Raw genomic sequence first — 24897 nt, forward strand, 5'->3', positions numbered from 1 at the left:
TGCACTGTCATCAAACGGAGTTTTAAGGCCTAATGTTGGTTAAGTCTTATGCTGGCTTGATTAAACGTGTTGTTTTATATTTTTGAAAGTGTATGTTGAATGTTAAATATAACTCTTAGAACTTTTTGTGGTATACCAATTTTGTAGACAATCTGACAGGACGTAGGTGTGAACGAAAAACAATGATCAATGACAATGAATTAAAGCTACGCAGAAAATCTGTTTTATTGAGGTTTATTTTCAGTATCTCAATAATTGAGTATATGTGTTTGACTTCTTTTTTTTAATCGTGAAAATAATGTTTGATTTTGCCATTTGATTAGGAACTTTCCATTTGATTAGGAACTTTCCATTTTGATTTTAACTCGATGTTCAGTATTGTTGTGATTTTACTTTTTACTCTACACATAACGTTTATAAAATAAAGTACTCTGTTCCATATTACTCATAATGTACTCCCTGTCTACATGTGGAAAGTGTTTAATTCAATTTCGAGAGCAATAAATTGCAATATGTATTGTTCTACTAATCTGATTACACGGTGAACACGTTATGACAACTTTCTTTGATTCTTTACCAATTTGATTTTGATAGTAAAAGCGAATTCGGAACAACATTCATTGCTGTCGTTTAAAAATTTTTACGGATTTCGAATGGAAACTATTAAAGTCGTTTTGGTTCGACATTAATTGCTGTCTTCATATTTATATTTTGACAATGACGTCAATATCATTTAAACTGAGTTTTTTAAGCACATTTAAGCTAGTGTTTTATTACTGTGGGTATAATTATAAAATTGGTGGAGATAACAGTTACTTCAGTTTACTTTCGTTTCAAGCATCGATGGAAAAAGGAAAGAAAGTACAAATCACGAACCCGAAATGTTTTGAGATTAATGCGTTTTGAGTAACTCATATGCATTTTATATATAAAAAGGAAATAGTCTGGTGAGACCTACTGAAACGTCAACCATTCAATAAAGCTACCGGTTCAAGTGAAAGGTTTTCTTTTTATTGTTTTTGTTTTTTTGTTATTATACGGGTCAAATTATTTTCTGAACATTACAATTACGAGAATCTCGTTTCATATGACGTTAACAAATGCAGTTTCCTTTCAGTAAGATTCTGTCGTTGAAATTCTACAAATAAAAAAGTTTAAGATACAGCAAAGTCTTTTATTACTTTGGCTTAATCAAGATACATATGGTTCATACATGAAATAAAAATATTCTGGAAATTGGTTTAGGTAAATCATTTTCTTGCTATTACCACAATGAGGTCAATATTGAAAATTCAGAACACATTTGTTTTTTTTTTTTATATTACATCTTGACGTTCCGAGGAATAAATGCATTTGACATTTACATTTTAGTATTGATACTCAGTTCTGATTAACATTCAGACAAGATTTAATCGTTCGACTCAATGGTCTCAGGCAAACAACCAGTAATAAGTAATGAACGTGAAATCAATTATTGCTTTCTGCTTGTCAGTCTTATTAAACTTGGATGATGAAAGATAAAACAGGAGCAAAAAAAAACAAAACAAAAGGAAACAAACTCAAAACCGCCTTTCTTCACGACATTCTTGGTCACGAATGTCAAATTTCCAACTTGTAATTTTTCGACTTTCTTTCTGCAAATCTCTTTTTAAGTAGTTCGCACAGGAAATGTGAAAAAAAAAATCTAAAACTTGTCTTTACTGTTCAGTTGATGTGTTCAGCGAATTTTCCATTATTTCTGTTATTAAAGTAAAACTGAAAGCCCATAATAAATTATAACCATGAGCACTCTTTTATGTTACTTACTTGTCCCTATCTTTTATGCGTTATTGCGTATACAAGTAACATTTTATCAAGTCTTATGACAATAGTTTTATTATGACTGTAATAAATGTGAAACAATCGTATCGATTAAAGAATAACTAAATAAACATTGCTTTTTATTGTCACTTTATGAGATGCACAACTATGGATTTTTGTTTAAAGATGTAGTCGCTTCCTGCTTCCTGAAAAAAGACGATTCCGACTTTGTCGTAGAATGAGTCCACCTTCTTAAGTATTAGTAGAAAAGTTTCCTATCTGAATTAAACAATTGTCATTGGAGAAATTGATGACTTAAAAATTCAGCAACGCAAAATGAAGGTTTTCTTTCTTTGACAGGCGTGTTTACAAAAGTTTACTCAAAAGTTTGTTCGTTTCTGTGTGTGTTGCATTTTAACGTTGAGTCGTTTGTGTTTTCTCTTATTTTTGAGATAAGACGTGGCACGGTACTTGTCTATCCCAAATTCATGTATTTGGTTTTGATGTTATATTTGTTATTCTCGTGGTGTTTTGTCTGTTGCTTGGTCCGTTTCTGTGTGTGTTGCGTTTCGGTGTTGTGTCGTTGTTCTCCTCTTATATTTAATGCGTTTCCCTCGGTTTTAGTTTGTTACCCCGATTTTGTTTTTTGTCCATGGATTTATGAGTTTTGAACAGCGGTATACTACTGTTGCCTTTATTTACTCATAAGGACATGCTGAATCCAAAGATTAGAAAAATCAATTTGATTGACCTTTAATGATGTTAGCGCATAATTCTCATGGGAGTAATGCTATTTAGCACTTCGACACAATAAAACATCAATATTTGATATATATGACAGAATTGCATGTTAAATCCCCATTTATTTATGATTAAGGAATAGAAAATTACGGAATGATATGACACAGAGAGATGATGGAGTTCCAATGATAACTATTGAAGATTACGTAAAATTTTTTTTTTCTCTTTCGTAACGTAATGTGTGCGCACGGCACATGTTTCTTCATGACTTTATTGTATGCACGAGACATAAAACTTTCAAATTTCAAAAATAATCTGTTTGAATTTAACAAGCAGATTATGTCATTGTGTTTATCTTCTTTATAATCATTTTAAAGAATATTAGCCATGCATAAAATTCTTACTTCGAAATTATTGAACTATGGATCTTTTTGAAAATATTTCATCTTAATTCAAATCTAAATAAGCTAAATGATACAAAAGCTTTGTTGAAAACTTTCTGTGTCCACCGCAAACATAATATGTGGTGTATTCTACCCGTGAAACGCTCTGACGAAGGAAAGTTTGGTGGGTTATTATAGAGCATAGTTAACAGTTCATTGTCGACCTAGGTATCGTGAGAAAATACCCTGGGTACTCTTACCTGATCAATTGGTAACCCATTCTATTGTTTTTGTGTAGTTGAAGAATAATACCCAGATCATTGAGAATTTGGCATATTGAGAAGTTTCTATTTACTCCAGGTTTATACATACAAGGAAAATTCATAACGGTATCAAATGACAAACACAAAAGCTCAAACGAAAGGAAAACAACTATCATATTTCTGACTCTGTACATGCATTTCCTTATGTAGAAAATGATGGATTAAATCTGGCAGTTAATGCGCGTTACGCTTTTTAACTTACCAAAATAACCTGACAAAAACCATAGGCGTTTGGCGAATACTTTAAGTTGTTTTTTGGTTTTTTTTTCTAATTTGGATTTTTTTTACTGAAACAATGTGTTATTATGGAATTATTATTAGGAATAAGACAGTTGTTATCAATTTGTTTGATGTGTTTTATCCTTTGATTTTGCCATTTGAATAGGGACTTTCCGTTTTGAATTTTCCGCTCCGAATGATTTATAATGATACTTTATGTTTGTTTATGATAAAGTGCATGCAGATTTAAATTTCTTTAATTCCCTCCATATACTGCTCACATTCAACATGTTTATGATGATGTTGACCATTATGTTTGTAAATTCATTCATATTAATGCAAGAAATAGCTACAAAAAGTAAAGGAACTCCTTTTAAATATCTCACTTCTACCAGGACTTTCATTACCCTAAAACGTGATAAACAGTTAAAAACAGAGGACAGGCAAAAAAGATGTTTTAGAGTGAAAATATTAATAGAATAAGTTAAAATAGAAATTCTTTGAAAATGCAATAATTAAACAGACACGTCCCACATTGATGTAATGTTGCGGTGAACAAATTTCCCGTGAGACAATGCTAAATAGATTCAGTAGGTGTTAATGCTTTGATCAAAGCAAAGAAAATAGTGATGGTGTTATGTATGCACGAAGATAGACGGTGTCTGGTCTGGTAGAGATCAATTTAATACTCAAACGTGTTGATTTTTCTTGGCTTTCCATTTAAGTAAGAAGATTTACGATACAATTAGCCGAATATTTCCTGAATTACATAACTTCCTTACTTCTTAAGAGCATGTGTGTGTGGTATGGATGGCATGTGACATTATTCAAAGCCCGGTTATAATTCATACAGCTTAAGTGCATGTTCTGCAGGTTGTGATGTCACGCCTTAAACCTTTGGTTAAAGTTATAGTACAGTAAAGGGTCATATATCAAAGATTTATTTACTAAATTTGGATTAAGGCTGCGGTATATTCAACTTCGAACGATTAATCGAAAACATAAATGCGTTAATTTTTTTATTTTTTGAAAAACTAATGAAACGTCATATCCCCTTACAGTTATGCTGTTCAGTTTAGACGTTATTTCCAATTATATGAAGAGATGAATTAAAGTGCTTGGATGGGACTTCACCATTAACAGAAACAATTATTTTACTTGATTAAAGCGGAAATTCATTTATCGACAACATATTAATTTAAAAGAAATCTATGCATTGGTTTTAAAGATTTTATTATTTTATTACAAATTTTAAAACGCTTTTCATGGATTTTGTTTACTTTCTATTCAAGTGCAAACCTGCTTTGGGTTTTGCTCGTTGTTGAAGGCCGTACGGTGACCTAAAGTTGTTAATTTCTGTGTCATTTTTGTCTCTTTTGGAGAGTTGTCTCATTGTCAATCATACCACATCTTCTTTTTTATATTTGATAGAAATAAACTCATCTTAGATTTAACAGGATTGAAATTTTATATTGCGCCAGACGCGAGTTTCGTCTTCAATAGACTCATCAATGACTCCCGAATAAAAAAAATTTAAAAATGCCAATTAAAGAACGATTTGAAAAGCATTGGGGACCAAAAAATCCTAAATGTTTTTCCAAATACAGCTAACGTCCACTTAATAATATTCCAAACAAGAAATCTTTAGATTTCCACGAGCCAAAAATGTATCAAAAGTTATTTACATATCCCATTTACTGTTTAAGATATCTCTAACTGGATAGTATCCCAGGTGATGAAGTCACATCCAAACACATTTTATCCATATAATTGGGAATAAGTTCTAAACTGAACAACAAAGCTGTATTATATATATTGATACAATTATATATTTACCTCGCCCATCTTTAAATGTATGTCTTTGTGTTATCGATGGTGTTATGGTGGAAATAGTGTTACATTATACTGACAGGGAATGAATGTCCTATACATCCATTAGGATTGAGTGTAAAATGTTTTGTACTTGCAAATTTATATAGTTCTCTTAGTTGGATTTGAACCGAAGCCATAACCATCAACAACGATTGAATACTACGACTCCTGAAACTCGATCAACTAGGTTCTATGAAAGCATAACTTCTGTTAGTAAGGTGACACCTTTCTTCGTTGGATAGGTTCAGGGTTTCATACGGGTATTTTCTGTTTTCTCAAAAATTTTTTTTCTTCTTTTCGTAAAAGTCTAACAAGACCTATATTGGAATCAACTTTTAAACTTGTTTGGCTTTTTAACCATTTTCATCTCAGCGACACCCAGAAATCAAAAACTAATGTATGCGTATAACTAACTTTAAGGCGAGAGGAATTGTTCGGCCTCTAGTGTTTACTTTTCAATATAACTTGTTTAACTCGGTTGCAGATGTATATAAAATGTAATTTCAGCTCGGTAGTCATCACTTCAGTACTGACATGATTTATTATAAACCTTTCTTAAATTGTCTGCTTATAAATTTATAAATTATTGAACAACTATCATTCAATGTTGACATTGTATGAATTTGGTTATCATTTTATGTAATTTTTGTTCATACAGCTCGTCAACTCTTTCGGTTCTTATACCTTTTTGGCTTTAAAATATTCGGCTTTGATGAAGGTTAACTATAAACTGAGAAAACTCTTCGGACATATGCAACTTATGAAATTATATTTTCATTCTTATAACCAATGGTCATTTTATACATTAAATGCGAGTACATTCTTTAGAGCACCGTTTGTATAAATAAACTCATCATAGATACCAGGACTAAATTTTGTATATACGCCAGACGCGCGTTTCAAATGAGAAACTTCCACGCATGTTACAGTTATCGTTTTCCATAGAAATACCTTGATGATACAGTTTTTCTTTCTTCAAAATCAGCGCAAATTTTGTAATTGTTTATTTTAACGGTTATGTTTTGACTATATCACTGGCCAAGAGTAATATATACAGATATCCATCATCTGATTGTATTGTTATTTGAAAATTTTGGGGATGATTTCTTAAAAAAATTGTTTCTTCCATCAAATACCGTAGAAAATATAGCAATAATAGTCTTCAAGTTTTTCTTACTTGTGTTGTTTGTTTTGTCTTATATGAAATTTTTCATTACATGTTATTCATACGACGAAGTACGTAATATTATCAAATATCTCATGTTTCATACCTGAAAGTGAAAACATTGAAAAACTAATTTAGATTATTATTTGCTCTTCATTATCTAAGATATACATGATGGGATTATGAGATTATCAATCCTATTGATCAAATGAACTTTGACCTTTGTTGTAATGACGTGGTCATGACGTAGGACGCATGTTATATCGTTTCTTATTAATCCCATTTCTTTTCATATCAATACTATGGTATTGTTTTATTATGACCATGTTTGATGATTTAACTATTGATTTCTATTGTTTTGCCAATTCCATGTTTGGTACAATGGCGATTTTTATGTTTGCACAAAAAAATCAAATGCATCCATCATGAATAATAAAACCCACTGATTTGACGACCAATCCCATCTATATGATGGCCTACCTTATAACTTCACTGTTATCGACATTTATTTGACATAAAGAGACAGAAATACCAAATTGTGGGCAGGTTGTTGTGGTAATTGCAAAAAAGTGCAGAATCTTTTGCTTCGACCATTCAACCTTAGTTTTAGTATTCATTATAAGTTTTACGGATGCAATCAGTATTTGTTCGACTGTTATGGAATATTTGTTTCACAGCTTATCACAAATATGTTCATTTGACGGAGCCGGTATCCCTTCCAGTTTTATTGTCTTTTTTCCTCGCATATATTTGTTAAAAGGTATCTTTACATCTATTAGAAATCCGGACTTAATCAATATGCTATAGTGTATTAAATAATACAAGATTAATTTATTCTGTTGTCTATAAAGATTTTCAATTTTCAAAACACAATAATAGCGGAAATTAGTTTAAAATGTGTCGCATTTCTTGGTTTTAATGATTATAGGATATTAACATGGTTAAGAATGAAGAGAAGTTTGTGCAAAACAATTACGTGATTGATTATATCAAATCCTTATTTTACTCAATTTACCATACAAATATATCAAGTTTTGCAATCACTTTTTCAAAAACAGTAGGCTATGTTAATACATTTCACTTTTTTAGAATACCGTGTTAACCTAGCAAAGTTGATGGAAAAAGGGTGCTTTAAACTTAACCTTCACATGCATTTAATAAAAAATGAAATTTTGATTTTAAAACAAAACATATAAGATGCCGAACTTATTCTGTAATCAATAAAATCATGAACATCCCCGATTGAAGGACAAAAATTCAAACTAATACATTGTTACTAAAGTCAGTAAACAACAATTTGATATTAAGAGCAAAGCTGGAGTTTATTTACTTTTAGTCTCGTCTAGTGTATTAAGGGAATTTGTTTCATGAACCAATTCATCTTTCATTTCCATCATCCCAGGCAGTCATTGATTTAACAAAGTCGGTTTGATATAAAACAAAATATCATCCATGTTTGAATAAAAGGAGGTGATTTGGTATACAACAATGGTACAAAGATCCAAAGCACAAATTTTAAAAGACACTTTATCGTCGTATAAGTCTGTCATTGTCCTCATTAAATAAAAATATAAAGATAAATATGCTTGATAAGACAGTCCTGCGCTCTTCCATTATTATTAAATAGAACTATACGGTGATATCTCTGGCATTCTTTTGTATTATAATGCCGGAATTTCGGAAAAAATAGTGGTTAAGTGTTTCAGATATTTTTTGCGCGAGGTTTGGGTAGCCACAAAACTAGGTTCAATCCACGATGTTTTCCTTAAAACGTCCTGTACCTCGTCAGGAATATGGCAGTTATTATCTTATAGTTCGTTTCTATGTATGATGCATTATCGTTCATTTTTTGTTGCACATCTGTTCGTTGTTTTCCTCTTATAGTTGATGTGTTTCCCTCGGTTTTAGTTTGTTACCCGGATTTGTTTTCTCTCAAACAAATTATGAATTTTGAACAGGTGGTATAGTAGTATTTCCTGAGCCATAAGAGATAATGGTTGCATTTTTATGATTTACACCACTTTAAAACACTGCCAAAAATGAATTTGGATATGTATTATGACCTTTTACTTGTCATCTTTTTAACATTTAAATCTAAGGCCACTAGTGCTTTTAGGTCTTTTATCATGAAGTTGAATAAACAAATTTTAAACAATTTTCAAAAAAAATATTTTTATCTGTATGATTCATATTTTTCTACACCTGATTAGTCCCTCAGTTTGGGAAGGTATGTTCAGTTGATACTATATTTTTGTCCAATCACACTGTTAAGATACATTGACATAAGAAGGGTGAACAAAAGAGCAACCTAAATCCCGGAAAGAAATACTACTATGCCACCTATACTACTGTTTCCTTTATTTGAAAAGATTGTTCTTAACATTGTATTTGTAATACATTTTCTGTTCTATTTGACCTAAGTCTATGAGTTATTCTTAAAATATCATGCATTGCATGGAAATTTCAAAACAAGGATAGTTTTGTTTATATTGTACAGAATGAATGTTAAAGATATAAATTATGCATCAAACTTTTATACAGATGTTCAGTAAATATACATTAATATACTTGTTTGGAAGCTTATTGTCTGCTATTAAAGCTTATCTATAACAAATTGATTTATACTATTAGCTTGTAGTCTGAAATGAATTCAGTGTTTAATTAAGAGTTTTACCAGAATCAATATCACACTAAGCTATTTGGATTTCTGTTGAAAACATCTGCTGTGATCGGTACCAAGTTCCTGTGATTGATCTTCATACTGCGGTGTTTGTCCGTGTAGTTCCTAGTAATTAATCTGAACTGTGACAAGACATCATTCAATTAATCAAACGTGTCAATTGCACAACATAAGCCCTAGTCAATAGAAAATAATTATACAAAAAGAAGGACAGTTAATATATGCATATTCGATTGATTCAATATTTCGACTATTATAATAATAATAATAATAGGAGACAACAGTTTGTTTTAGAATGATATGGTCAGATTTTTATGTTGCATATAATCTATGTTCAATCCATATTTAACAGTGCCACCAATAACCTGCTTTTAGTGTAGAGATAAACCTATTGACTCTACTTCAGTGTGTGTAATTTCTCTAGGTAGGACTCAATTGAAACCTTGTAAATACAAAATGTGACAATGTACCAAATTTATACATAGTTCACACATTTGTGCAATATATATGTTCCGGACCGTATGAGTATTTGGACCGTACGCGTACGGTCTGGACCGTATGCGTACTTTTTAAAAATACTCATACGGTCGGACCGTACGCGTACGGTCTGATTAATATCATTAAGAAGTTGCTTAAGTTTATAAGTTACAAATGCATGTAAAGTTCATGTACAGATCAACATAACTTAACTCTCAAATTTATATGGAAAAGTTCAATTGTAATTGGAATAAAAGCTTTATTTGTTAACTAATAAAAAAATTCACGCTTATTAAATCTATTAATATCTTGTATTTAGTATGTCGATCAGTAATACATTAATTGAATTATGATCATAGAAATTTACGATATCGGAAGTTAACATGATGTGGGACGACAATTTTAGAATATTAGAAACTTTACAAAAAAATGCAAATGCAAAGGAACATGAATGAACCGCAAACATGTAAATGTAAAAAATATATCATTAATTGTGGTAGTAAGTGTCACCTTGGGCGAGAGTACCAAAATAGTATTCAGATATACAATTAAACAAATATTTAATGTCAATTGTTCAATTGTTCATTTTATCCATCTAAAATTAATTGTAATGATAACAATTTATAAAACTAAAATAAAGATTGTGATAAATGGTTATCTCGTACTGGACCATACGCGTATACTCATACGGTCCGACCGTACGCGTATGGTCGGACCGTACGAGTATACGTATACGGTCCGGACCGTACGCGTACGGTCCAAATACTCATATGGTCTGGAACATATATATATATATATTTTTGAAAGATAATTTTATTCTTGGAGCTCATCTTCGCAAAAGCTTGTGCAAATCTTTTTTAATTACGTAAAAATATGGAATTTGATAGTTACTCTCCGTTCTAAGTAATTTGACAAGTTTCAAATCAGGTTTCCTCTTTTGTTGTAAAGATAAAACAAAAAAGGAACCGCCACGTTTAACATTTTAAACAAAGTTCACTACACAGTAATATTTATTATTACCTTCTCATATCTAAATAGATTGTGTGAAACAAAAATGATTCTGTTTTCAAAATTACAAATATATGAATATCTTTTAGTTATTTTTGTACTTTTGCTATTGTCTCTTCGACGGATATTCCCCATCTCCTTTTATCAATTAGATACATTTAATCCAGTTAAACCTGAAAGAGAAATAGATATGCAAGAACATGTCGTATGTTTAGAGTTTTAAAACTCGCCAAAGATACCAGGCTTATAATTCAATACGTCAGACGCGTGTTTTGACTGCAAAAGACCCATATGCGATGTTCATATTTAAATAGTTGGTTGGTCAAAATACGTTATAATGTTGAAGTGCACATAATTACAATTTCAAAAAGTTGTGCAAATCTAGCTTTGGTTGTAGAAACTGCATCGTTAATATTTATTGTCAGGACATGATCACTTACTAATAGGCTAGTGATTCTCTCGGGGACGAATCGTCCATCAGCAGTGGCATTGACCCAATGGTTTTAAAAATCTGTTTGATTCAATACGCTTCAAACACGTTCCATGCACACAAAACTGAAAAATGGTGGTAAACCAAAAATATCCAAAATTAAAAATGATGACCAATATGGTTACACCTTGCATTTTATCAGATTAAATCTGTATTTTGTATTTGTTTGCATTTCTAATGGTTTTATTTTACTAATTGTAGGTAATTTGCCAGAATGAGAGAATTTTTGTTATTACCGGTTATTCTTACATTCCTACAATTTAGACAGAGTCAATCATTTTCTGTTCAAAAACGACACACAAAGTCAAATTCAGATTTAGATAATGCTTTAGAAGTGTTGAGAAGAAAACGGAGACGGATTGATGATTCTAATATACGAACAATGTATGGAGATTTAGCAAGTCAGTATTTGCCTTATGATGAATATGTTCCAGGTGGATATAACGAAGATGATGTTGAAAAAGAAGATCTAGCAGATCAGTATCAACTTGCTAAAATCCTCAATTCATATCAAGACCAATATAGAGATGACACCGATAATACTAATACACAAGATCAGTCAAGTGAAACGGAAACACCAACAATTGAGGAAATTAAAGAGATGTTTGATGAGATTGATAAAAATGACGCAAAGGATAAAGTTGAACGCTCAGATTCAAAATCTGATAAGAAAAGTGATAAAATTTCACAACAACAAATGGATGAACTCTTATCTGAAGCAGCAAAAGTTCCCACTGATAATACAAAATCGTCAGTAGATGACAAAAGCAAAGGAAATACGCCAGAACCAGTTTCACCTGACGAGCTGAAAGATGTCTTTAAAGACACAAAAACTCAGGAACAACAAGACGGTCGGGGGAACGCAAACGTCGGATCAATCAGTCAAGAATACGTTAATAATAATCAAGGCATTTCTTTACAAAAAAAGAAGAAACGTATGGCAAAGCGAGATAACAACTCAGAAAAAGAAGAAGAGACAAAAGATGAAATGCTTTTAAATCTTGTCCAGGAAGTACAAGAACTACGTGGAAAGGTTGCTAAACTACAGCTTGTAGAATATCTTGAAGACAAAGAGAATGATTATTTAGCTTCTGCTTTAAAAGCAGCTACACTAGCTCAACTAGGAAAAGCTGAACCATATCTTGAAGATGAATACGGGGATATTCAGAAAGCTCTCGACATAGAAGAGACCCTTCAAGCTATTAAAGAAGCAACTGAAGGCTCAGAGGAAGACGAAGAGGAACCAGTTCAAGAAGTTACTGAAAAACGTAGTCAGCCGCCTTTTGAAGACAACCTAGGTGTGTGGTATGATGAACCTGTTCCTGGCCAAGAACAAGGTATTTAAAATAAGTATATAGACATGGCTAAAATGAATAGGGTCTAAATTGTAAACTTGGAAATGGTTGTAAGGAATTGTTTGGCTTTATAAATATTTTGATATGAGCGTCACTGATGAGTCTTATGTAGACGAAACCCGCGTCTGGCGTACTAAATTATAATCCTGGTACCTTTGATAACTATTTACACTACTGGGTCGATACCACTGCTGGTGGACGTTTCGTCCCCGAGGGTATCACCAGCCCAGTAGTCAACACTTCGGTGTTAACATGAATATCAATAATGTGGTCATTTTTATAAATTAACTGTTTACAAAACTTTGAATTTTTCGAAAAACTAAGGATTTTCTTATCCCAGGAATAGATTACCTTAGCCGTATTTGGCACAATTTTTTGGTATTTTGGATCCTCAGTGCTCTTCAACTTTGTACTTGTTTGGCTTTATAAATATTTTGATATGAGCGTCACTGATGAGTCTTATGTAGACGAAACGCGCGTCTGGCGTACTAAATTATAATCCTGGTACCTTTGATAACTATCGTTATAACATTATGTATGGTAAAATATCAAAATAGAAATACTGAACTCGGACTCAAAGTCAAAGGGGAAGAACTCGGACTCAAAGTCAAAGGGGAAGTCCGTAAAACTAACAAAATCAAACGCAATAAACCATCAGAACAATCGAAAATAACTGACATTTTTCGAAGAATATGTTGGGTACGACCTAATTTACAGCTATAATGTAGCTTAGGCTCCAATTTGTATGACAGTTGTTTATAGTTGCGTTTTATTTACACGATGTACATAATAGGTTAACGTGACATTTATTTTGATCAAGCTCTCTAAACAATGTAAACTTACATCACAGACATACAACTTAACTGACTAAACATTCATATGTCTCAATACCAAATAATATAGACATCATTTCTTATATTTCTTCAAACAATAGTTATGCTGTTGTGAGATTAGACGTAAGGATGTCTGCTTGTCATGTTTTAGAATTTTTGTCAGATTTTCGTAATCCTCTGGTTTTATCCATTAGAATGCCTAAAAAAAATTCCCCATGAACCCCCATTTTTCTTTTTATAAATCTTTTACATGTATAAATATAAATCATTTGTAAAATTCTTATAAAATTTTATTTATTTTTTAATAGTATTTGAGAACTTTAACTGGTCAATGATAAAGCTATGAAAAATCAAGAGAGAACATTTTCCCGCCAAAATTCCAATAGCTAATATCTCGAAAACAAGCACATTGACCCCTATATTCTTTTTGCTTTTTTGATTCCTGAATTTATTCCTTATCAATACATACTAGTTTTATGAAAAGTTATTTATTTTGAAACTTAGCAGCGAACATCCTTAACAAAATCAATCGTCTTGTACTTAATTGCAAGGTTTATTTCATTTTACTATTCATATAGAGATGTGAATTGCTTTTTAAAATATTATCTTGCAAATGATAGAATCATTTGAAAGTGGTGTATTTGATTTTCATACACTAACCATTTTAAAAAAAACATTTTTTTTTGTATCAATATTCAAGCAGGTTAAATTGACGGACTTAATTGGCCGTACTGAATACTAGTATCAAAATATATATGCTGGAATTGTCGAAGCAATAATATGGTCATTATTTCTTAGTTGATAACTCGATACTGAAAACGACTCAGTTTAATTGTCATTAACCATACTGAGTAGTTCTTTAAGAACACGATTTGAAATTTTTATATCTTTCATAATCAAAGATTTTTTTTTCTTCATTTTTTGTCGATTGAGGGCTGTTTATTATGGGCATTTTCTTCAGGATTCGAGTTGCCTAACCCACTTTTAAAAAAAAATCTATTGTCATATGTCTGTCTCTGCCCTGATACACAATTTGATTTATATTGCATCTTCGTATGTTTATTAAGTAGGCTAGCAAGAATGCATAATTTTATTTTGATTATAGAGCATTTCATTCATTAACGCTAAAACGATTGAATTCCTAATTTTACAACTTTAACTTGCTCTGTATCAATATGTTTTATCCCAGCGTAAATAAAGGAAAAGACAATTCGATTACAATCCGAGACATTTTAATGAATACTTTCACAGGATGTTGACTTGTATTATTGAATTGTTCACAGGAGATGCTCAGCAGAAGTTAGAGGACTTTGTGAAGCAATACAGACAAAGATATGATGTTGAAGACGAAAATGAAAATGGTAGGAATCATATATTAAAATGTTGGATTAAACTTTTTCAGTAATTTGAAAATACATAACTAACCTAAGCATTGTTGACAGTACATGATTTCGATTGAACTATTTATGCCAATTTTATTTTGACGCCCATTTGGGTTCCAAGCTTACCGAATGAAGGTTTTCATTATTTATCGATGTCAATTTATTAAAACTGCTGGTTCGGTACCGTCAGTTCCTGTAGTATCAGTAGCACTAACTAGCCAGCACATATATCCATATTTCAGATAAAGGACAAGGTGCGATAACGAACCGTATTTGATCTTGCGTTTTACTGAAATTTAAAAGATTAACTTAAGACTTCTATATATATCTTTTTTAAAGATGAGGTGAATAAAAAATTAAAAACATTTTTTTTGTAGTAACGATAACTGTCCGGAAAAATGCCCTTCTTCTCGTTTTCTTGAAAAATATAATTTGGTCATTTTTGTATAGTTTTTGGACCCGAAAATACAGTGAGCGAAGTTACATGCACACACACTCTAAAAAGTAAACCACGATATTTGTATTTGTGACACGACTTTCCTGCAAATGTTTTTTTGGTTCTTACATGCGCGTAATATTCCTCAATATTTTTTTAAATGATTCAATTATTAACGTTATTTATATTTCGATAGACGACGTTGACCGAACTACTATCTACAACCAATTCAAACGAATGGCGACAAAATAACAAAACAGGGGCGACGTTAAAATATTAATTTTCATTTTGCGTTCATCGTTAAGTTAAATAATAAACACAATACATTCATTTGAATGAAAATAAGATACTAAAGCAAATTTCATGGAGTACGGTTTTAAGTCGAGCCCGCAACTTTTGTCACAGAAAGCTCGACATAGGGATAGTAATCCGGCGTCGGCGGCGGCGTAAGATAACTTCTCAAAAGCTTTATATTTTAGAAGTCGGAAGACCTGCATGCTTCATACTTTTTATATAGATGCCTTATGTTACGAGGTTTCTGTGCAAGGTCCTCATCCCCGTCAGACAGTTTTACTTGACCTCGATCTCATTTCATGGATCAGTGAACAAGGTTAAGTTTTGGTGGTCAAGTCCACAAGTTTTTGTGTTTTGGTCTGTTTTTCTTAAACAACTATAAGCAACAGGTCTACTATATTTGTTGTATGTTGAATTGTTAGCTGTACATGTTTGCCTGGCATGGTTTATCTGACCTTGACCTCATTTTGTTTTGGTTCATTGGTCAGTGTTTAGTATTCTTGGTTAATGTTAAGTTTAAGTGACCGTTGTAATAAAGCTTAATATTAAGGATTATGAACATAATATCAATAATTGGTAAAGAAGGCGAGACATTTCAGCGTTTTCACTCTTGTTTTTTGCATTAACAAAAAAACACATATTCATTCTACAGGCCTATTCAATGACACAAATATACAAATTACGTGTGAAAGAAGTGGGAAATATAAAAATTTCTTATCTACATTTTTAAGAAATTTAATGATTAAACGGTTTTATTAAAGAATTTGAAGGTGTATAAACTGGACAAGTAGGAGTGACTAGGCCCAGTTTATACACCAATATATTCCTTTTAACAGGCGGTTAATGTGTGCGAGAAGTTTGCTATCTTTAACCAATAGACCATGAAACAATATGTACCACTTGTTTTTATACTGAATGTAGTTTAAAGCTATATAGAATGTATCATTCGATAGGTAAAAAATGTCCATGGATTGTGGGCTATTGAAACTGTAACAGAATTGAGACTTTATTTCTAAGTTTCAAAATATCTAAGTGCCTCAGTCATTTGATGGCATATCTTCGATTGCTAACGTTAATCTATTCACGCACCCTTTGGTCATATAGCTCCCCACTTTTTTAGTTTTTTATACAATTTTTGTCGTTGATCGTTGGGGCTGAAGGTAATTCCGAAAAAATCACGGGATATTTTAAAAGCTGCACTTAATTTTTTTGTTTTCTTGTATGTTTTAATTGTTCATGCACATTCACTATACACATATCCTTTAATTGCTTTAAGTCGGGATTTATGTTTTGAATATTACATTTTCATTGTTAACTCTGTTTTGATGATATTCATTTGTCATGTTGATGATGTGGTTTGTCTATATTCCTTTTGTGTTTATTTGATAAATGTCGTGGCTCGGTACTTACTTATCCCGTTATTGCGTTACTGTGCTATGGTATTTTTTATTTTCTTGTCATTTGTGCTAATGTGCTTTGTCTATATGCATTTTGTGCTTCTTTGTTTCATATTTTTTTGTTTTCATAGGGATTAAAAGAGGGACGAAAAGTACCAAAGGGACAGTCAAGATGATAACACAATATTGACTGCTGTATCCCTTATTTTGACATTGTTGCCTATTATGTCTGATTGTTTTGTTCACACATCGTTGTCAATATAATGGAATTTTAAAAGAGTGTCATTCAAGGGAGAGGTTTAACTTCCCAATTGTGAACTTTCCAACTCTATGCAGCGCTCTCTTACGAAGAATAAATCTCCTAATTGAAACGATATTCTCGGGCTTGTATTTCTTATCATGATTTTCTTGATAGAGGGTTGCTGCTGACAAGAAAACTATTAAACCAAGAGTTCCGAATGGTGAAATTAACCCTTCGAAAATTTTACGGACGCCATCACGAGTTGGTTGACTGTTACGGTATATCCATTTCACAGATGATATCGGATACTACAATCCCGTTCCCTTCTCGAATGAGACCTACCGAATTAGACTATTTGAGGGTTTGTAATAACATGAGCAACACGACAGTTGACAATTGTGGAGCAGGATCTGCTTACCCTTCCGGAGCAAATAAGTTCAGCCCCACTTTTTGGTGGAGTTCGTGTTGCTTAGTCTTGTGTTTTTTATGTAGTCTTTTGTGTACCATTGTTTGTCTGATTGTCTTTTTCTTTTTTAGCCATGAAGTTGTCAGTTGATTTTCGATCCATGAGTTCGAATGTCCCTCTGGTGTCTTTCTCCCCTCTTCTAGCTATGAAATCAGGTTTAATCGACCATTTTCCAATCAAGAAAATGCCTGTACCAAGTCAGGAATATGACAGTTGTTATCCATTTCATTGCTGTGTTTCAGCTTTTGATTTGGCCATTTGATAAGTGACTTTCCGATTTGAAATTTTATCGGCGTTCAATATTTTTATGATTGTACTTTTTAAAATTCATCAACTTGAATATTGTGGGTTAGTCACAATTAAGAACTTCTGACAATGAAAATACAAGAATATACTTTGATTTGAATTAGAGAGGCTCTGAAAATCTTTAACTAGAATAAAATATTGGATTATTATTCTTCCTTTTTTAGCTCACCTGGCCCAAAGGGCCAAGTGAGCTTTTCTCATCACTTGGCGACTCATCACTTGACTTTTTTACAAAAATCTCTGAAACTACTAGGCCAAATTTAACCAAACTTGGCCACAATCATCATTGGGGTATATAGTTTTAAAAAAATTTGTCCGGTGACCCGGCCAGCCAACCAAGATGACCGCCATGGCTAAAAATAGAACATAGGGGTAAAATGTAGATTTTGGCTTATAACTCTGAAATCAAAGCATTTAGAGCAAATCTGACACGGGGCCAAATAGATAATAAAGTTAAAATCTATCTGCCCTGCAATTTTCAAATGAATTGGACAACTGGTTGTTGAGTTGCTGCCCCTGAATTGGTAATTTTAAGGAAATGTTGCCGCTTTTGGTTAGTAGCTTGAATATTATTATAGATAGAAATGAACTGTAAACAACAACAATGTACAGCAAAGTAAGACCTACAAATAAGTTATGATGAGCAAAATGGTCAATTGACCCTTTAAGGAGTTATTGTCCGTTATAGACAATTTTTAATAATTTTCATAAATTTTGTAAATTTGGGTATATTTTTACAAAATGTTTTTCTCTGTAACTACTGGGAAAGTGTATTATAGATAGATATATTGTTAAAAGCAAGAGTGTTCAGTAAAGTAATATCTACAAACACATCAACATCATTAAAGCACAATTTTGTCAGGAATCCATCTGTGTCCTTTGTTTAATATGCACATAGACCAAGGTAAGCGACACAGACTCTTTAGAGCCTCTAATTTTTATATTATATTAATTTCCATATACCGTTCGGAATTAGTTGAGTATTTGTGGATCCAACATAACAGTCTGGACACATGCAAACTAGTGACGGAAATGTTAGTGTGCCCATGTCTCTTTATCTCAGCCTTCCTATATGACAACTTATATATTTTGTATCTTCTAAATGCACGATTCTGTTTGTATTTCAGATGTTGAAGATGAAAACATTGTTCCCGAAAACATGCCTGTTCCAGTCATCCCGACTACAGAGGGTAAGATATATTTTACAAATCGAAGAAAGAACGCATGCGTCTTGGGACCATTATCAGTTTCTCCAATTCTACCAATAAAAGACAATCTCATACGGCAATTGTTTATTTACAAAGGCAAACAGTTTTGTTAGTGAATCATTTGTTAAACAAGTACAAGAAACATGTCTGTATGCAATATGTGTAAAGTGTTAATATGAATTTGAGGGACGTATATTTATACTTTACGGACGAGTTGGTTGACTGTTTTGGAATATCCGTTTTACAGATGATAGCAGATCTGTTCCTTGTGTCGTAACTACCATCTTTGACCGACTTAGACATATCATCTTACATGAGCAACATGACGGGTGTCACATGTGGAGCATGATCTGTTGACCCTTCCAAAGCACCTGAGATCAGTTTTGGTGGGGTTTAAAATGCTCAGTGTTTGGTTTTCTTTTTTGTATTGTGTACTGTTATTTGTGTTTTTGTTCTCTTTTCCTTTTTGGCCATGGCGTTGTCAGTTTATTTTCGACTTATAAGTTTGAATGTCCTTTTAGTATTCTTTGCCTCTCTTTTATGGGATATTCGATAACTCGTTTCTGTGTGTATAACTTCAACTTCACACAACTGTTTTCATCAAAAGAAACTGTTAAAGCTTATTTGAAGTAATCAACTATATCAACTTTACTTTTTGAGGAAATATTGTTGTTTGAAAAAATTTGCGTGTATCGAGTGATCCCCCAGAATAAAATAATACTGTGTTCTTGACGACTTCCCAGCGGGATGATCGATAGAAATGATAAATTCTTATTTATTATGTTAAATCATAGTGTCTTTTAATGTTGTTGGGGTTGGTTTTTTTTTTTTTTGGGGGGGGGGGGGGGCTTAGGAAATATTACACGTTGTTTTGTGTTTGTGATAAATTTTAACAAAGAATTATTTTTGTAGATATCTGTCCACAGCTTGACCTTTTAACCTCAAACTGTGAGGTTGCTTCTTTACTTGATATTGACGATGAGGCAAGAGATTTGTGTAACAGACATGAAGTTTGTTATATCTGTGTAAGTAAACTAATAACATAGTATTGCAGAAAGGCAAGTATTGTTCAAAATTCCCTAGATTTTTATCTTAATGGCTACTTGTGCACGGTATCCAAATGACTGGTTCCCAAAGTTAAAAAAAAACAAAATAATAAGTTTAATAATAGAAACTTACCTTTTTTTGTTTCCATCTGATTAAAACCGTAAAATCAATATTCTTAAATTGACAAATTTAAAAAAAAAAATCTTTTATTTATTATCCTTACAAAATCTCTTTCTTACTGATGCTGATTTGATCATCTTATAGTTTGATATTCTTTTTAAAAAATGACAACCAAAATATGTAGGTTGAATAAAAATAACGAAAATAATGTTCTATCGTTTCTATGTCCTCTTCTTCATTACAGCTGATACATAGATTAGTTTCTTTCGACCTAATTCGTTCTATGAAAATATAGGTGTATGTAAACGTGTGTGTAACGATCTTCATCGACGAGAAACAGACAAAGCAATGGTATAAAAAGAAAGACAAAAAAGTTCATAAAATAGCAAATATAAAAACAAAAATGACAGACATTAACCAACGACAACATAGGCTCATAATATTTTTGATTATATACATAAGACGTTGCTAGGTACTTACATCCAGCCATGGTGTTATTGTGTTATGGTCACTTTTGAATAATCATCTTTCATTTTCGCTTTGTTCTTTGTTTATATGGCATTTTGTGTTACTTTTTTGAAACAGTCATTTGTTTTATAGCGATTAAGATTATATTACAATGTTGACTTCTGTACCCCAAATTCTTGACGTGTTTACCTATTATATATGTCTGTTTGCTTTTGCTCACTTATATTTGTTAATATAATGGAATTTAATGCGACTGTAATTCAAATCAGAGATCTAGCTAGCTATAAAACCAGGCTTAACTCACCCTTGTTATCAAATCAGGAATATAGCAGTTGTTTTCCATTCGTAAGATGTCATTGAGCTTTTGTTTTTGCCATTTTATAAAGGACTTTCCGTTTTGAATTTCCCTTGCAGTTCGTTTTTTTGGTTTTTGTTTTGTGTTTTACTTTGTTCCTGGTTTAAGACTTTTATATAGAAATAAATTTAAAATCAGTTTCAGAGACTTTAAAAAATCAATGTTTATAGATTCCAAGGAAAATAAAAATGCTGTATATTTTCATATTTTCCATGGTGTGATATGTTGAAAAGTAAAATTACAAAAAAACTGACCTCCGACAAAATCATTTGATGAGGGAATTTTCCTCGGAGGTCAGTTTAACTAGCTATAAAACCAGGTTTTATCCACTATTTTCAGAAAATGCCTATACGAAGCCAGGAATATGACAGTTGTTATCCATTCGTTTGATGTGTTTCAGGCATTTTCTGAAAATAGTGGATAAAACCTGGTTTTATAGCTAGTTAAACCTCTTACTTGTATGAGAGTCGTAAAGTCCATTATATTGACAAAAATGTGTGAATAAAACAAACAGACATAATAGTCAAAAATGTCAAAAATAGGGGTGCAGCAGACAACATTGTGTTATAATCTTAAATTCTATAAAGACAAACATATATGTGACAAAGAAGCACAAAAATGCATATAGCACATTCGCAAAAATGAAAGACAAGAATACAAAAAAAAACATTGAACAATAACACAATTAGAGGATGTATAAGTACAAAGTCACGTCAAACGGATATCACGAAAAACAGACTAAACAGTTAAAGTAATATTCATAAAGACAAATAAAAGAATACTATATCACGTTATCAAGATGATAAACAACGTCAATACCCAGAATCTATACTTGTCTTCAAGACAGTAGTGTATTATTTATTAAAGTTTACACGGAATATTTCACAACAAGGTTGTGTACCTTCCGACAAACTTAAAGTTTACATCTTTGTCTACTCGACCTTTAAAGATTCCATTAGTTCAGTTATTAAATGGAATAATCGTAAATTTCTAACTTCCTGATACAGGATTATGGATGACGCGATGTATTTATCAGAGGATTCACCTTATTTTATCATATCGTGTAACACATTATTACGTTCAGGAAGTATGCGATAAATTGAGTTTCAATACATTTGATGATCACGGAAAATCTATTAATGCTTTTTGCTATTCGAAAAGAACTGCAATAATGTCTTATTGTTTTTATTTACATTAATTGTTGAACAAGTTGACAAACATTAACACCAAAAGGTTTTCTACATTATTTTAAGTTTACATCCTGTCATTTTATTATTTTGCTATGTTCATTTTACTGGTGGGGTTCGAGTAACTCATGTTTACCTGATCGTCTTATTCTTTTTTAGCCATGGCGTTGTCGGTCTATTTTCGACTTCAAATTTAATGTCCCTCTGGTATTTTTCTCCTTATTCTCTTGGATTATTTTCATTCATTTTTGCTTATGCACTTTGTCTTTAGACTGTATGTGTGCCGTTTTGTTATTATTAGTGACGTAGTTGTTCGTTTTCATACATATCAAGATTTTTACACAATGTTGACTGCTGTACCCAAATTTTTGACATTGTTACTTATTATGTCTGTTTGTTTTGTTCACATATGGTGCTAATGTAATGGATGTTTATGCGACTGTCATACAGTGAGGGTTTACCTAGCTATAAAATCAGGTTTAATTCACCATTAGCAAATAAGGAAATGATTTCGAAAATGTTTATAAGCCATTTTTAATGTGGAACTTGATTCGTCATATTCATGGTATTGGTGGGTTTTTTTTATATTGTTAACCCATTTGATAGTCTTATAGTCATTTCTACAAACATCGTCATTGAAAATTATCGTTCACATGATATTGCTATCATAAAAAATTTGCGTTCTCAACAATGAAAGCTTTTAACTAAGGAAGACGACAACGATTAAGAACGCATTTCTGACTGACGATCCGAACGTTTAAGGTTATCGTTTTGTAGCACATCTAATTTTATATGATTTGATTTGATTTTTTTGATACAGTCGTGCGTATGATTCGAAAGACTACCAAAATCATGTTAATCAAATAATAAAATGTACATTACTTCATCAAATTTATAGTTTTGTTCTTACCTTTTTCTGAGTTTTTGTCGGTAAGACTAGTTTATTATGAAGACTTGAGAAAATATAATAAAACAAAAAAGAATAAAATGTGACACGATTGCCAATTTAAAAACTACCCATAGAGTCCAAAGTAAAATGTCAATGATCACCGTACGGCCTTCGAGAATTAGCTGAGTAAAATTCATACCATATAGATAGCTATAAAAGGTAGGCAAGACAAAATGTAAAAGATATTTGGAATGCTATGTATTACAAGTATAATGCTGCTTTATAAACTAAAATGTTTATTTCCTAGGGAGCAACTGTAGGATTAACTCAACAAGACTGTGATACTGGATTCCGATCAGAAACAGTAGAAAGATGTAGAACCAGTCACTGTATACAGTCTGGAGCAGAGTTCTTGTGGTTTATCAAGCAAGACCACAAATTCACCAACAGGTTCATTGAACAATGTGATGCTGCATGCGTTAAAAAATACATCGTTGGTGAATAGTATTCATCATTCATGATCATTGCACACTTGATAATGAATATGTGTGATGTGATATACATGATAATGAATGAATAGTTAATTGGCATAGAATGCAGGGTTAACATGAAAGGCAAACTGTCCAAACTTATTTCAAATTTCATATATTATTGACAGTGTATAAACATACTGTATACATATAACCTTAAGTCAAAGTGTACAACTTTTTCTCCCATTAATTTTATTCTCTAAATTACATTCCATAAGCAGAAATTTTAAAGATGGCATTCAAAAATGGCATTTAAAAAATTTGACCCAAAACACATTTCAGCAAAAAAACAAACATAAAAAAAACACAAATATATCTTTAAATATTTGGAACAGGTTATGATGAACACTATTTGTCCCAATCTGGCTGCAACGATATTTTTTAAATCAAATATTGAAAAGTGTATAACAATAAAATGCCTATTTCACAAAGCATGATGCTTCGTCTTAATACCTCTAAATAAACTTCAATGATTTGCTTATAAAGATATATGTTGTGGTAAGTAACATTGTGTGTTTTCTGCTATCTGCAAAAAATAAAAACGTTTTTTTTTTTGTAAAAGAAAATTATATGCAGTATTCGTTTGAACTCTATGACTAAGTTACTTTTAGTATTTAATTCTGTAACCAACGACAGATAACTCTTTTCCGTAAAATCAAAATATTTATATAGGAATTATTTAGACATCATCATGAAAGTTCAACTAAAACGTGAAACAAAATTAAATTGGAAAATAATTATGCATTTCAATCATACTTCTTAAGTTTGTCTTTACAGCAAAGCAAATACACAGACTAGAGATAGATTTTATATTTGACCAATAGCTATAGTCTAGTATTTATATGCTTTGTTACCAATGTGTTTTTTCTGAATAAAGAGATAATGAACGTTTGATGTCTGTAAATAAAGTATGGTAAGCTGCTTTTTCATTTATTTTGATAGAACATATTGTTTAAAAATGTTAATAAGCCGATCAAAATCAAAATGATTTTTTAATGCAATAAAAAGAATTACAAGCCAATGCTGAATAAAAGTAAGATAAAAAAAAAAAATACATGCGATTCGCACCCGTTCATATCAAGATATTATCAAATCTGATGGTAAAAAAGTAGCTGTGTCATTTCACTGGATTTATTTTCATCCATATTCAATTCGAGTTTTGGGTAGGAAATATAGATACACATTCCCTGTTTTTGGGTCATGGAAAATTAATGAATTGGTTGAG

At 31.7% G+C, this 24897-nt stretch overlaps 1 protein-coding gene across 1 annotated transcript in view; it reads left to right on the forward strand.

Moving 5' to 3' along the window:
• Positions 1-24563, forward strand: part of LOC139518053 (probable inactive protein kinase DDB_G0270444) — a 38798-nt gene extending 14235 nt beyond the window's left edge. Inside the window, exons 2-6 of the mRNA XM_071309704.1 lie at positions 11360-12495; positions 14630-14707; positions 18996-19058; positions 19989-20101; positions 23450-24563. Coding sequence (XP_071165805.1) covers positions 11373-12495; positions 14630-14707; positions 18996-19058; positions 19989-20101; positions 23450-23647 — 1575 coding nt within the window. The 5' untranslated portion in view covers positions 11360-11372 and the 3' untranslated portion in view covers positions 23648-24563. The remainder of the gene's footprint in view (positions 1-11359; positions 12496-14629; positions 14708-18995; positions 19059-19988; positions 20102-23449) is intronic.
• The last annotated feature ends 334 nt before the right edge of the window (positions 24564-24897 follow it).

Source organism: Mytilus edulis, chromosome 3 (assembly GCF_963676685.1).
Source record: "Mytilus edulis chromosome 3, xbMytEdul2.2, whole genome shotgun sequence".
Classification (NCBI taxonomy): Eukaryota; Metazoa; Mollusca; class Bivalvia; order Mytilida; family Mytilidae; genus Mytilus; species Mytilus edulis.